The 16573-nt window shown below is 35.3% G+C and overlaps 1 protein-coding gene across 2 annotated transcripts; it reads left to right on the plus strand.

Moving 5' to 3' along the window:
* The first annotated feature begins 14 nt into the window (after nucleotides 1-14).
* LOC139120606 (uncharacterized) lies at nucleotides 15-12580 on the plus strand. 2 transcript variants are annotated; one of them, XM_070685114.1, is made up of 6 exons: nucleotides 15-299; nucleotides 1834-2419; nucleotides 4320-4449; nucleotides 5199-5353; nucleotides 5544-5618; nucleotides 6141-12580. In XM_070685114.1, exons 1-6 carry the CDS (start codon nucleotides 229-231, stop codon nucleotides 6318-6320), a joined length of 1197 nt encoding a protein of 398 aa, XP_070541215.1. In that variant the 5' UTR covers nucleotides 15-228; the 3' UTR covers nucleotides 6321-12580. The 2 variants fall into 2 exon arrangements, with proteins under 2 accessions (XP_070541215.1, XP_070541216.1); XM_070685115.1 differs by lacking the exon at nucleotides 15-299 and adding an exon at nucleotides 415-516.
* The last annotated feature ends 3993 nt before the right edge of the window (nucleotides 12581-16573 follow it).

Raw genomic sequence — 16573 nt, forward strand, 5'->3', positions numbered from 1 at the left:
TGGTAAGACCCTTTAAGTGACCAATTATTGGATAGCTGTGACCACAGATATGATAATTATTAGTAATTAATATGAGAGCTGTGAGCAATGAACCAAGATATCAGCTTATGTAGTACTTGACTGACACATCTTTGAAGTCTTTTTCTCAATTTGACCATGGAAGACAAAATCTAAGGTCCCCAATATTTTTGTCGTGAGTACAAGGATGATACATTTCTTGTGGGAAAGATGGCAGACAGCAGATGTTACGGACTCTCAGTTACGCTACTGTGTATTTTATCATTCTCATCATTTAAGCAGTAAGTTAACTGTTTTTGTAGATTTTTCTAATACCGCTTGAAGTGTTTACTTGCTCGACAAGTTTCGAGACTTGTTTGTGATAATTTACGCTTAACAAAGGCAGATATTTGTACCCGGAAGTGAAGACAATTTGTGCGATACTACTAGTCTGTACACGAAGAACACAAACCGGTTATACCCGTATGCGTATTCCCTGAGCACGTAAAACTTCACGAGGTAGTTTTCGTTTTGTGCGTGTTTTTTTTGGTGTGTGTTTTGTTTGTTTGTTTTTTTGTTGTGGTCTTTATCGCCATGATATCAGTTTGATCTGTTGTCTCCACCTCAAAATGCGTTCTTTTCGAAAACTTGAAGCAATGTGGATGTATATTATAAATTTCGTTTGTGTTTTCGTTTTGTGCTGAAGAAAATGCCAGAAACTCGACATTGATTCGTGACGGTGAGAAGCTTTTAATAGGTTTCAGCTTCATCCTCGAGTGTCTATGGGAACTTGCTGTACTGGCAAAGGGTACATGTAGCATCGTGATTTATTTAGTTGTATACGGATATTGTATGTCTTTCCCACCAGAATTGACGATATGTGTGTGTAGAATTTTTCTTTGTTATGTGTGATACCAATTATCTTTGTAAGGTATAGCAAAAGTGAAAGTACGGACCACATGTGGTCTTTAGCCTTACACTCTGTAAACGCACGCCAAGTGTGAATTTAGTGTTCACATTTCAGAGAGCCAGTGAATTTTTTTTGGAAACCTCGTTCAAGTGATTATGTTACCAATAAATTTCCTCTGAAATGACTTTAAATGCCCAGCAGCAGCAGGTATGCACGTTATATAAAAGGATAAAAATTAACACTGAACATTGTTTCCAATAAAAGTATAAAACAAAATAAAGGGTGATTAATTACCAAAAATGTTGAAGTGTTATTTGCAGCTTCGTCCGGGGAAAAGCAAATCTAAATTGGCAAGGGTAGAGTATCGTTGCTCCGAAATTGTTTGTTCTCCCTTACCTTACAAGTTGCTTCAATATTTTCAGTAACGTTAAGATTTGCTACTCTGTACAGACTTTTGAAATATTGGTACATAATATTGCCGGGTTAAAATTCTCTAATCAGTGATTATCATTTTGACTGAAGTATATGAGCATACAGCCAGTGACATTATGTATAATTTGTTCTCTTCCCATACACTCGTAGACATCAGCTATGGGAAAATTTTTTTAGAAAAATGGCAGTTGTCAGACTTTCCCAACAATTTTAGCACAATGTCGTTTAGAAAAGAGAACTTGTCTCTCCATTTTAAAACATCCTTGAACTCGGCAGTAATTTTTGTTGTTGCCAATTTACGACTAGACGGAAATGGAAATATTATAAATTGAGCCAATAAATCATACTGTCTACCAGAAAAGGAAGTACAGATATATTTGTGATAGTGCATGCATACAAATGTTGCATCAATTGTCAAAATTTTAAGCAACTAAAAGTCTTTTTACTTCAGCAAAACTACATGTAACTATCTGAGAAAATGAAATTTTTTTCAGGGCGATTGGTGAACATGGGTGCTATGTAGGTTCCATCACTAGTGAAAACAAAAATGTAAACCAGCTACACAGTGAACAATGTGATAAGATTATGCCAACTGGCTCACCAGTATCACCAAAACCACATCTGACCTCTGAACCTCCAACAGTGCCTTCATCCACAAAGAAAGTTACCCCAACACAGGCACCATCAACAACTAGAGTGCTGCAGAGTACCATGCAGAAAGCTAATGAATCATCACACACTACTCTGAATATGACAACATCTCCTGTACAGCCAAATGCATCTACTGTAACTCTGAAAGCTTCAGCAAAGCCAACAGTGATGACCAACTCATCAAATACCAGTGATGCAGTTAGTAATACTGATACAGTAACTGTGCCGCCAAATGCAACCCAGCCAGCAAATGCAAAAACCCGTGAAAAGCGATCAAATGTAGATTTAACTGTAGAATCACCAACCTGTATGATATTTAAATATTTTGATGAAGACACCTTGAAAGTTGGTTTGACGTGGACTGCAGACTTTTCCTGTGATATGACTGGGGCTTGTATCAATCAAACAAGCTGCAAAGATGGTGTACAAGTATGTATAAATGAATTCTTGATTTTTCTTATGTGTCTTGCAGTGAAATACAAATCTTGCACTGTTTTCGCATCCTGCTAGTGCAAATAATGTTGTATGTTAATATACCAAGATCAAGGCATGTAGCATACCTTCATACAGCCGTATGGATTTCTATAATAATAAAATGCTGTACGGTACATTAATTTTCCATATTTGCTTATCTTAATACCAGTATCATTCTCTTATTCTAATAGCACTCAGTTCTCCTATATGGTATTTATAATCAGTGCATGTGTGTGCAATGTAAAATTGCACCAGACTAAACTCACAAATCTATGAACAGTGGTATTAACAGGTGTACGAGATTAGAAATTGTGAATTTTGCAAAATATATGATTTTCATTGCTTTGACTTGTAAACAAAGACTAGTTCTACTTTGCAGTTAATTCCATGAAAGATGTGAACTAACAATAACAGTCTACTTGTAAACATGCAACCTCACTCACTGAATTCAAGTGTATGTTAAAATCTATTTGAATCAAAATGTTCCTTTGCAAACAAAAATACCTCCATTTTCAAAGCATAAAGTTATTATCATATAAATCAAGTGGAAGCCATGTACAGTAGTACTAATGGGAAACAAGCCATTATTTTTCAAGTGTTATCAAATAAATATTTTACAAGAAGATTCCACCAATCATCAGAGCCAATAATTGATTGCTCTGACAGTTTTTACCAACAAACAGAGCTACATGACCCTGCCAACCTGGTAATATTGTTTTTTGGATCCATGGAAAATTGACTTTTACAAACCAGGAAGTTAAATTTGATTGTGTCTGTAGGCTTTTTTGACTTCAGCATACTCTTGTTCACCAATCATATTTTTTTTCACTTGCACGAATGAGACTTAATATTGAAAATGAATGGAAAGGTTTTCTGGCCTTTATTTCTTCTAGAATAATGATTTTCCCCGATTAGTAATGACAGAACAACGATCTTTGTTCCTAGATATTTCATAATGTTTTACACTGTTTTGTTTCACAGGTATGTATATTTACTACTTATGGTGCATTGCGACAGAAATTTGCATCATGCTGAAATAATCTAATAGAAAATAAAATCAATACTGTACGACTTGAAACTGAATGATATACATGTATGCATACTCAGTTTACAGCTCACTCTGTTTGAAATTGAAATTATGAACTTTAATCAGTAGCCACTCAGTTCCATTGCAGTAGGAGCTTGCTCGTCATGGAAAAATAACTTGGTCAAAATGAATGTTCATAGGGAGCACAACATAACAACATAGCATGGTAATTCGGGGCATGAATAGAATGGCACCCCGGTGATTTAAATATGGATGTACTGTTCAGAATTTTCATAACGTGCTTCTTTTTCAGCATGTTGTTACAATTCAACAATTCATGACAAGCCTGCACAAAGTGGTACATTAATCGTCTGAACTCATTTTGAAGAAATAAATGAAAAAAAATCAGTTCTTGGTATTGCAACCAAAGCTGCATTGAACACACTGAAAAGTAATTTCTTCAAACTCACGAAGTAGTGATAAATTCTGCAGATGGATTAATTGAACAGACTTACAACTCGGCTTTTTTTCTGTCGGAAATTAAAAGTGACATGTTTGATTCTGTACAAATTGAAGGAGTGTTTTTTTTTTATTACAATCCTGCATGTAGTAAATTCTACTTGTGTGTCTCTTCTGCTTTATATCATGTTCAAGCCACTACTGTCTGTATATACTCATACACTGACATTCTCCATGGCTACTTTTTCTCAGTAATGTGTGAAATTTTGATAAAAAAAGAATGTTCTCACACTGTACTATGAGTGTATTGAGTAGCATGTTTGTATTGCAGATAAAAGTCAGGACTCACACGATTTCCATTAATTGTAGGTTAATGGAAAAAGTGGCCGTTTGTGTTGTTGCCATGGAGACCAGTGTAACACTAGAGATCTACTGGACAGAAATCTTCCCCATACTCCTGTTGTAAAGGAGTGCTATACAAAAAGTAATAATAAATCAGGTAAGATACTTTTAGCTCATCATTAATCATTCATTTTTCAGATATTTTATCAAGATAGAGCCATCGCTATGAGAATACCTTGTTTTCATCATCTATTTATACTCATGGCTATATTAATTATCTATTTCAATTCTAAATTGCATATTGTCATTAGAGATATTTCGTTAATGGCTGTGATAAATCAGCTTCTTTCAATGGGTACTGGCAAGAAATGTTCTCATTACCTGGAATCGAAAGCCGAAATGCCACAAAATAAACATAGATCAGTTTGTCTACTGCTTAGTCTTCAATTCAAAGGCTGCAGGAAGTGCTGAAAGCAGTATCATGATAGCCAGATAGTAGATATGAAAGCTGGCATGATAACCGGTACTTGTTTCACTGTCTATCATCCTGCCTGAAACGGGAATCAATGCAATATCAACGGTTTGAACATAATACAATGAGATGCATCTTTTGTAAATATCAAAAGACTTCTGTTGACAATAAAATGGACTCCAATGCATTCATGAAGATTATCGAACTGCCTCAAACTTGTTCTAACTTCGTAGCACCAAAATGACATAATACTGGTAAAATCAGGTAAATAATGTTTTAACCCTTTGCCCTTCACCACTTTATATACCGGTATTTCCATTATTTTCAACCAGAAAGAGAGTAAAAATCAACCCTGTGCAAGTATTTACTTTCAAACACATTAGTTTACAGGTAACCCAGCAGACAATACAATTTGTTTCTTTGAATAATTTCAGTTCCCTTCACCAAGATTCACTGTGACACTGATGAAAGTCAATTCTGTATCAATATGACCCAAAAAGAAGAAACATCATATTACTGTAGCAACAGAGACCATGAATATTTCTGTCAGAAACACAACCTAACCAAAGGAGGTTGTTATTCAGGAATGGTAAGTAAACAAGTTTTCATCAAAATTTCGTAAATGGTTCTTACGTAACCTAAATGAAACAAGGTGTATTTTAATCAGTTGATGCACAAATAATGAAGTTTCCTCAATGAAATGATGATTTGATGGTAATATCATCAATGTGAGTTTGTGATAACATAGTTATTGTCCATCCTGTTTTGTCTTTGTGTAGCTCAAAGGTCAAGAAAGTACACTTTGTTGTTGTAATGAAGACAGTTGCAATGCAGATCCAAACTTCATTGTTTCAGTAAGTATCAAATAACTTAAACACGGCCATTAATAAATCTGTCTGATTCTTGCAATTATTGGGAGTGTCCATCCATAGTTAATGGAGCATAGCATCAACAAATACCCTTCCATTGACTTTTTTCTTGTCTATTTCTTCTATATTCTGCACAAATCCTTTTCACTCAACTTCCCAATGTTCAAGTCCAATGTTGGCACCAATTCCATTCGGTTGTACTCCTACAAAATGTGTTGATGAAATAGCTAAGTTAGAATTGGCCACTTAAAGATTATGTTACAGCTTTATCCCCTTTTCAGTAAACCCATTGAGGAAGTTTGCTGTCAACATTAGTGGATTTATTAGAGTTAGGAATATTGACACAAAGTTTAGTCTAAATGTCTGCAATAGAAAGCATGGCTACCATTTTGTGGAGCTAAATCTGGTGATGAGTAAACAAATTTTGTCAAAGGTATATGTAACAGTACTTTTTCCTCTTTCAATTGTATAACATAAAAACAGCGTTAAATTTCTTTTTTTTTCCAGCCTGTAAAAAATAACCATTTTAATTACAACATTGTGATTTATGTATTGTCCACACTGATAATCGTTGTCTTGGTGATAACCGTGATTCTGTTGCTGGTGAAGCGACGCAAGACACCCATGGACCCTGACATGGTACAGATAACCTACAGCAGACTCACAGCAGATCTTGCAGATGGCTGAACGTAACAGATAAAATTTACATCAACCCTGCAACGGACAGTTTTCATGAACCTCACATCCTGGTATTTTTTGATGTGTATTGAGCAGTTTGATAAAATACTACCAATAGTCAAGAATATTCACTGAGTTATTTTCACTGATTGTTATTTTTATTCAAGCAAAAGTCTGCATACCCCACAGGAAATGTTAGATTTTAAATAACAGGTACCACCCCAGTAAATACTATAATGTGAGGTCATGAAGATTGTCTATAATAACATTTCATTTTGTTTTCTTCTGTGTGCTGCCATAAATTGCTAATTGTTGAATATTAAATCTTCAACCACAGACGGTAGAACTGAGACACTTCTACTGTCTATGCTTCAAAATGGTTCTAACCTACGGATAGGTCTTTGTTCAGTCATAGATTAAAGAGTGAGAAACATACTTTTTGATATAAAATGGTTTGTTTTCCAACTGTTATTGTCATTCTTACATGGATCAACCACTTTCTAGGTGATGACAGTTATGAAAAGCTTAGGGAATTTTCCATGATATGCAAGGCAAGACAAAAATAAAAAGAGTCTTACTATTACCTATGGGAGGCCACATAATAAATCAACATCCTCCTAGGAAATATGTCTCTGTTTCTCTGTAATGAAAGCCCCCTTGCCCAGTGGAATTTTACTACATGTACGGTGCATCATGTTGAGCGACATATACAGTACAATATTTTCTGACAAGTTTACAAAACTGTCTTTACCAGAAAATGAAAATATTATTTTGTGTTTAACTGTCCTAATGTGGCTTTGTTAGAAGTTGCGTTCCTTCTCCATTGATGATGTACTAAACTTCAGGAATGAATGCTGTGCCTTCTAGCATAGACCCTATGCTTCTAGTCAGTAAGTGACTGACCTCACAAAGTGCTTTCAGCAATGCTTGAAAGTTAATAATTGTACTCTGGCCTCGTGCAATGATCCACAAATGGTTATTGATTGAGGCAAGGTGTATGTGCGTAATTCATCAAATCTGTCTCAGTGAACAGAACAAGGTCTCTTAAATTTTGATCTTTTTTTCCTATTGAAATTTTACTTTAGGGCAAATCGCAATGTGGAAACAAACAGTGCTCTAAATGACTTTTGAATCGGATGTTATTTTTATTAGCTCACATTTGGTTTTACCAATGTGAGTTTATCGTATAGGCTGAAGTCGATGGCGTCTGTATGTATGTGTGTATGTATGTATGTATGTATGTATGTATGTACAGTATGTCCGTCAACATCAAAAACATGCAAACCGCTGCACGTTTCAGCTTGGTATTTGGTGTGTGGATGCATCCTGGGCTATAGATGGGATTTTGTTCAAATGAAGTATGCATTGCCAAAATTATGCAAATGAGCTTACAAAATGTGAAAATGGTTAAGAATTAATGACTCAAGAACCGCTTTTTTGATTGCTTTGAAAATTTTTGTGCAAGTACCTTAGGTGAACTTTATACAGTTTTATGAATATTGTGCAGATATCCTTAATTTTGTATTTTTGCTGAATTTTTTTGTGATTTTTCTCATTTTCAGTAAAAATTCTTCTTCTCTGAAACCGCCAGCCCAATCGCTCTCAAATTTGGGTTGTCTCTTTGCAAGGGTGTTACTCTTCTAATTTGTTGAAATTATGACAAAATTGGGAAAATTACTATTTTTGTGCAATTTTGTCATTTTTGGTCAAAAAATCTTAGACAGTATTTCCTTTTTAAAACCACTGGACAGACAGCTTTCATATCTGGTACACAGATGTACAGAGATGACAATAGTTAGATATGTGGAAATTGTCCTGAAATATAAAATATTGTATTTTTAAGACAATATTGTCATTTTTGGTCAAGAAAACTTTATCTCAAAATTACTTGTTTGATAGCTTTGTAATTTGGTATAAAGTCCCTTGTTTGATAGCTTTGTAATTTGGTATAAAGTCCCGAAAGATGTTATTAGATAAATTTTCTGCTCAAAGTGTTGGGAAACCCCAAAATTTGTATATTTTAGGTACTTTTCTCAGTTTGTGACCTTAAATGACCTACACCAACCCAGGAATATGTTGTGAGACAATTTTGAAGGCTGTGAACATAATTTTGTCATATTTGGTACCAATTTGTAGGAAAATTTGATCCAGAAAACAAAGCTGAGGTGATTTTTTTCATTTTGGACCAATTTTTACAACTTTTCTATGTAAGACATACAAGAACTGATGAGAAATTTGGATTCAGGATAATTCCAGATGTTGTAATCACCGCCCACAGTGGAAGGCATTTCACTATCTGTAACTAACTTAAGTGCTGTTTACATTAGAATGATAACACTCATGGCATTAATTAAAAATCTCCAAGGTTGTAAATGTACTTCCTGTCATTTGGTCTTATGTAATACCAAGGGGTGGAACATTTGATATTAAGGAGGGGGGTAGGGTCTAGAAGATCGATGATGCAGCATTACTTTTTTACCAGATCCCTTGTGCATTTTTTCCCACTCCCACCTTTTCTTTTTTTATCAAGCCTTCTCTGTTTTTTGTTGTTGACATTTGCTTATGTATTTAGGATCTGCTTCTCCCATTGCTATAGAAGTTGATATGCATGTTCCTAAAGATGACCTCCACCACCTAAGTTGGAGACCTTATTTGCTTTTGTCATTCTTGTTTTTCTGGTTTAAATATTTCTTGAATGGACCAATTCAAACCGAATGTGAGCACATAGTGTCCTTGACAGTATTTTTTTGCATCTAACGTAATTGTGATGATTGTATGTTATTAGTGCAGGAAGTAAGAATGTTTTGTCAAAAAAAATTAGAATTATTTGGGGTCAGAGACACACTTTACTCATTATTTGTTTCTATCAGTGCCTCAAATCTTGTGCCATGAAAAGCAAAAGTTTAATTCAAACGAACTATCACTCCAGATTCATTTATTTGAACTTGATGACTTATGACTCTGGCGCAGGTACCAAGGATTCTCTGTGTGTTTCATTCTGAGATTAAGTCTTCTGTCCTTGACAGTGTATTTGATATAGACAAGTGCCACTTTCACAAGCTATCAGCAGCTTTCAATCAAAGGGCAATTTGACAGAGGACAGGGCTATTATGACCAAAGTTCCAAGAGGCTATTGGATGATAGATTACTTGGCCTTCAAGGCATAATAGCTGTGATTCAAAGCATTTTTTCGTTCATTTTTAATGTTTTGCCTCTTCTTTTATCAGTAGCTGAAAGCTCTAACTGCCATAACCTCTTTGTTTCTCTTGGAGTCAATTCTATCTGTACGTGCAATATTTTGCTTGTTTAATATTTTATGTTTTGAGTACAGTGGTATATTTTTGGCATTTACCACATCATGGGTGAGCAAATCCTGCAATTTGTGGACCAGAACTGCCAATTTTCTTCTGCATGGACAACTCAATTTGCTCAATATTCCAAAACTTTTGCCATGAAAAAGGTATACAGGACTACCAGGGCGTAGGACTGAACAGGCTTGACCACCGGACTTACCTTGATAGTGGTCCCAAATGCTCACCCCTGCATACCGGTATATTTACAGAGCTTTTATTACGTACTGTGACAATCACAGAGAAGTGGTTCATGAGTTTCATGAAAGTACTAGTTCTGGATAATGCGAACTTGTGAATGGGTGTTGTATCAGTGTATTTAATAATTTACACAAAATGTACATGCTTGTGTGTGTGCAGTGGCAATATAACACAGATAGGGCTTTAAAAAGTTGACAAATTAGGTCATACCTAAATTCTTCATATCTAGGTTTTGTAATATCCTTAGTGTGAAATATGACCAAGCTTCAAAGGTAATACAACTGCACATATTCCTGATATTGCCTATAAGGTATAGGAATGTACAATTCATTAATCTTTGCTAACTTGAAAGAGATGTCAGTTGAAATTTGAAAATCACCAATCATATTTTAATGTTTTAGTTGGTAGTCCAATATTTCTAACATTGATTAGCTTAAAATTCAAATGTTTTCAGTTTTACCTTGTCTTCTACTTCATCAACCAGGCTACAGTAATTTGTTCATAGCTTTATAGGCTGCTAGGTTTCACCAGATTTGTTCTCAATATTCTTATGCGTTTAATTATACTTATTGTTAAAGTATACATTAACCTGGTAGCATCCTTTAGGACACAGTCACATGATTGCAAAAAGCTCTTATGATAATGACATAAAAAATCGCAAGCTTTCTAATGTGCACAGTAGCAGTCAAAAGATTTAGCAGTATTTTTAGACTTGAAAACTTTATCTTTTAGATTTGTCATGCCATGCATGTTTCATTCTATTCTTATATAAATTAACTGGTATATGGCGATTTAAATTCAATATTAACATTTTTTTTCTCAAAACCCGCTGCCTTGTTAGACCATAGTCTTTCCATTAAAAAACAGTACAGGGATTTTCCAGAGTATTGTTCTGTTGTTCCAAAGAGATCTACTGATAGCAGTCTCAAGTTCACATCAATATGCTCTTCCTTCTGTCTGAACTGTGAACAAAACTCATCAGAACTTATGACTCTCGGTCATCAGGTGTTTTTTTTTCTGGAAACTATGGAAACAAGAAAAGTCATGTTGTTCAATATCTCTGTGACAGATGTGTCATTCTCTGAGCAGCAGGGAAACCTGCAAACATCCTCTTTCGTACTTCCTTGCAGTTTCCATGTTGGCTCCCTATAAAGCCGAGGTCATGGAAGTCAGATGTAAGATTCAGAACACGGAATACCATACCCCTATATTGATGTCTGAACTTGAGACTTGTTACAGTGAAATTTTCTAGAAGTTGTAAATAGTCTGTTACTAACTTATTGTGATTGTAAACTTTCTGATAGATATGTTTTGTAAGTGATTTCATGTCCTTTGCAATTTTATGAGTCATAACTTACAACATTATGGAGACAAAATGTTTTATTTCTACCACAGGTGCATGATTAGTAGACATGCAAGAAATAATACTTTTAGTTTATGGTGTTCACACCAGGGTTTCAAGTAGTGATTTTTATCATTAACTCGTATTTCATCCATGACTTTGTATCAACCGCATCGTGTGCTATTTAGCGAAACTTACAATTTGAGAAATATCGCACAAAGACTCAAACTGTTCACTAGTGTTGGAGTATCTATGTGAAACCACTCAAGGGTTATTTACAATAAACAGATGAATAAAGGCTTCACAGGAATTTTAAACTGTCCTTTCATTGGATATTGGTTTACAGTCAAAACTGCTGATGATTCAGTGATATTTGCTGCTAACAAACATTCATTTTCAATGTTTTAAGAGAAATTTTCAGATATTATATCATTAATACCAAGTTTCTCGTCGCTTACCTACAGTTTTAAAGTGATCATCAATGGGCCATAAATTTCCTTTTGATAAGGTATAATTTCTGCCTGTGTGTGCAGTTACCATGACAACTTGGCAGTGAATAATGGCACGAATGACTCATTTTTGATGTACACCATATTGTGAGAGCCAAAACTGTGGTAAGTGCCATAGTTTGATTTATAGGGGTTAGTTTAAAGCCCAATAAATCGCAAAAGACCTTGGTTGCATCATAATACATGCACTGTAACACTCTAAGTTTAAATCTTGCCGCAATACATATTGTAAAGTCAGGTTGGCATAAAAAATGAGATCCTAATTGTGACTTGCCAAAGGTTTTCTGAAACATAACCACCACATTTTTTGTCATCATTATTCAAGATTTTTAACCAACCTACTTACTGATCTCATCTTGGAGCTTGGAATCTGGCTGTAGACAAGAACCTATGAGTGTATTTGCACTGCTATTACTGACAACTGTATAGATTGTCAAAAAACTATAAAATATGTACATTTTGTTTGCCAAAGATCACCATTAGCTGTAAGTTGTTTAACACGTTCACAAAATTTAAGTCATCATGCTTTATGAAAAATTATTGTTCCTACCCTTAATGATTCATAAAAATTTTATTATTTCTTGAGGTGTTTATTTAGTGTAAGTAGAATCCTTCTGTTTTTCAATGCCATCTTTAGACAAAGTCTCTCTGTACTAGAATTGCTACAAGTCTTTAACATTTCTATCACATCTATTTCCATGGAATTTCATACACATTTCTTATAGGAAAACCCTTGGGAGATAATTTCTAATAGATCAGAATTTTTATCTGGGATGTTCACAAATACAAACAAGCATTCAGTATTTCGGAGATTTTTCAAAACTTTATTGAATAAAGGAAACTTATTTCAATAAATATATAATTTTATTTTTGTGTGTTTGCTCTCTACAGATATTTAAAATTAATCAATATTATATTAAACATATAATTATTTTATCAAATGAATCTCGAAAGGGTGGAAAAAGTTAAAATGGTAAAGCTATATTACACTTGTTCAAGCTGCACCATATGTCCGCACAGTACATGTCATATACTATAATGTGAAGGCAAAGTTTTCCAATTTTCTTTGCATAATCACTGCACTACCGGGTTACTAGAATTGTACACATATGACCTATTCAAATAAATGTCACTTCAATATGAAAACTAAATGGAGTATGTTGAAAAAATTTGAAATAATATTATCTGAAGATCATGCTATGTTTGTACAATAACTTGCATTATTGACATGTTGACATCTGTACAGTCATGTGTGAAGTTAGCAGTACTGGCCTGTCAAATTCTTTCCTTTGTTGGGACTACCCTTTTAGCAAAATCTGGCAATACATTGAAAATATATACACATACACAATGTACTTGACTTTCATACAACACATTGGGCTTGAAATTAATTTTGTCATGGTAGTCCAAACAGACAACCATTTCCAAAAGTTGGTTGTCCCAAAATGACATCTAGTAGCCAGCTTTTACTCCAGCTATATTTGTTTTAAAGTACATGACTACTATTTCTGACAATCTGATACACATACATGTATATTGTACTCATAATGCCAAACAACATCTCTCATCTAATTTAATTTTGAAGCAGCCCAGCAATATAGTGACAGCGCATGAAAGCACTCTTATAGGCTGAAATATTGCATGAAAGTATATCACAAACTACTCAATTTTCTTTGTAAATGGTGTAATTTTGAAAGTTATTTTGAATCAAACAGAGTAAAGCAAATAAAAATAAGACTCAGTGATAGTCCAATAGGACAACCATTTCCAGAAATCAGTATTTCCAAGGCAAGGTTTGGTCATCCTGAGGGCCTATTAGTGCAAGATGCAAGGTATAATGATGTTCAAATATGCAGATTACATTAATGAGCATTGTTTCGGTATTAAAATTCTATGCTAATGCCCCTTAATCAATGTGGAATATTCATGTACGTCTGATCTTGCATTGTATACTGAGGGCCAGGGACTATCGTTAATTTCAAGCCCTGACACAAATACTATGTTCAGACAGGGAAAAATTGAAACGCTTCTGCAACACTATTTGTGATTTGTAAACACAGGGGATTAATAGATTGAGTCCACTTGCGTCCACATACACAAAATTAAGCCATTGTTTTGATGTTTAAGACGTCTTAATGCGCCCTCTCGAGTTCAAAAGGTGTGTATGGCTAAGCATTGTTTGCAACAAGATGGCTGAAATGGACGACGTCGTACTGGCTGTAAAGAATGTGAAAGAGGCTCCCCACCTAACTATCCAACATGTTTTTGTGTCGAGTTTGTGTTTTATTCGTTTCTAAAATGTGTTCCTACATTCTTATCCGATTGTTTGTGTTAATAAAAATGTTTGTTTCGCCTCGCCATAAGCTTTCCTCACACAAACAAAACATTACCGTCCACACTAATCCAAACCTCCCTAGAAATATCCGAGGCGAAACAAACATTTTTATTAACACAAACAATCGGATAAGAATGTAGGAACACATTTTTGAAACATCAAACACAAACTTAATGACTCAATCGAATATTTTTGTTCCCAATTAATAAATCATAGACAATCTCAATTCTCGGTTTGTGGCAATTTTTGTCGACTGATAAAAGTCTTTTCATCTTCAACATTCCATTCTAATTTCACCTACGGTATATAATATCCTAACCTCCTGTGACTTTCCTTCTAAACGTTGATTTGCCTTGTGCACCAAAGAGATGCTGTATTTTATGCCAAACGATGAAAAAATATGTGAAGAAATAACCATGTATCAGTCAGTACGGCAGGCGACACCCGGACAGCCATACCGATTGGGGACAGAGCAGAGTAGATCGAAACGCAAACGGGGTGTTATTATAAGAAAGGCGGTGACTTATTTTAAAGCTGAATAAAATGCTGTCTCTGGTTGTGTAAGTCTGATGATCGAAACATATATTTTGTTCCCAGTTGATTAATCATGGGGGATGTCAGTCTCGATCTCCCCTTTATGGTTCGATATTTACTGACTCGTTCCCTCTCATTTTTGTCAATCAATGAAAGCATTTTCGTCTTCCATATTCAATATTACTTTGACCGATGTTACATCCTGACCTATACTGTCATTAGTTTTGACCAACGTACAAAGACATTGCCCATGCGTCCGGCTGATGAGATGTTTTGCAAAACGGTGAAGAAATGGGGGCCCGGGAGACATCGATGTCAGTCTTTCCGGACTGTTTACATGTAGCTAATAGGGGATATCAAAGGAGATGAATCAGTTAGTTGAATAAAACATAACTTTTCGGACTTATTTTATGTCAATTTTGTCAATGTCGGACTTTTGATTCAAGAGAAACCAGAATCACCTACAGAGATGTCTGTATTAAACACGGACGCACAATTGGGAATAGTTTGTTATGCTACTGTCGGTCTCAGTCGTGGTGTCTCTCCCATAAAATTTCGAAGCTATAGGTCTACACTTGTCGTTTCGATTCACAGGTAGCGGTACACCGATGACCAGATATTGTACCGTTCTTTAATCTAGTCTAAGCAATTTTACGAGACTGCACTATTTGCCATCGTGTCTCCCCGTGAACGTCCTTGAACCTATGGACGTGACCATTGTTTTACTGCGCCCATTAGAGTGTAAACCCCTGTTCGTTACCAGCAGAATACTTTTTAAAGTTCTGTACATCAGTGTACACTGTGTGTATAAGCCCTAAACCTAGTTTAATTCAATTATGGAAAGGTATTAAAGAATAAAGGGTCGTTACAGTTGCTAAAATTGCGAGAAAATGGCACTTTTTACTCAAATAGAATAGTCCTATTCACAAGCGCTATTGTTTTAAATAACGTCCATGGTGTGCTGTTGATTTTCATTCTTTCGTGCAATTTCATTCGCTTGAAGCAATTATCCTTTCATTTGACTGCTCTATGGGACTCTTCTGAATATGTGTTTTGGATAAAAAGAACTCTACAGTGAAAGACATAAACTTCGACGGTGATAGGTATACAATATCGGTTCGATGTGTGAAGATATACAGATTACAAGTTATTTTAGAAGTTCTCAAAACCAGTAAAAATAATTCTGCGCGCCACTTGTTGATAATTTCTTCTTGTGAACGTCCTTGAATCCGTGACCGCGACCATCGTTTTCGATAGGTATACAATATTGGTTCGATGTGCGAAGATATACAGATTACAAGTTATTTTAGAAGTTCTCAAAACCAGTAAAAATAATTCTGCGCGCCACTTATTGATAATTTCTTCTTGTGAACGTCCTTGAATCCGTGACCGCGACCATTGTTCTCGAAGTGTTCGACGGTGGATGATCGGTAGATTAATGAAGATATATGTTACTGAACTATCGTGTGATTGTTTAATAGCATGGTTAGGTAATAGACGGTGTAGTCTGTAGAGGCGATACGGCGAAATTCCACGGCCCAAGGGAACGTACATCGCATGGTTTCTTACAACGAACGAGCCGTCGGTTTCCATAGCTACTACGTGAAATCCGGCCTCACCGATGTCCCGGGCCGATGTCCCTGTCCTGATTCGGAGAACAACTTTCAGGCTGCGTGTTGAGGTTCAGATGTCCGATTTTTTCATATTCAAAAGGCTTATTGATTTACAGAGAACGCCCGTCTTGTTTTTAGCTTTAACTTAGCACATGATGGCAATTGAAAATTCAAAGCCAAATAGCCAGTGGGAAAAAAATAGACGACTCGCTCTCACCAGCGGTCGAGAAAAAAAAATCGAAGTCTCTGAAATCGGTATCATTGCTCCGCCATGTTTATTGTTGGTTGTACGGCCAGTTTAAAGTCACAGACAATCTTCACGGTAAAATTAATATAATTGCTATACCGTGAAGTTCCCTGTGCATTTCAATATGTCTA

Source organism: Ptychodera flava, chromosome 20 (genome assembly GCF_041260155.1).
Source record: "Ptychodera flava strain L36383 chromosome 20, AS_Pfla_20210202, whole genome shotgun sequence".
NCBI lineage: Eukaryota > Metazoa > Hemichordata > Enteropneusta > Ptychoderidae > Ptychodera > Ptychodera flava.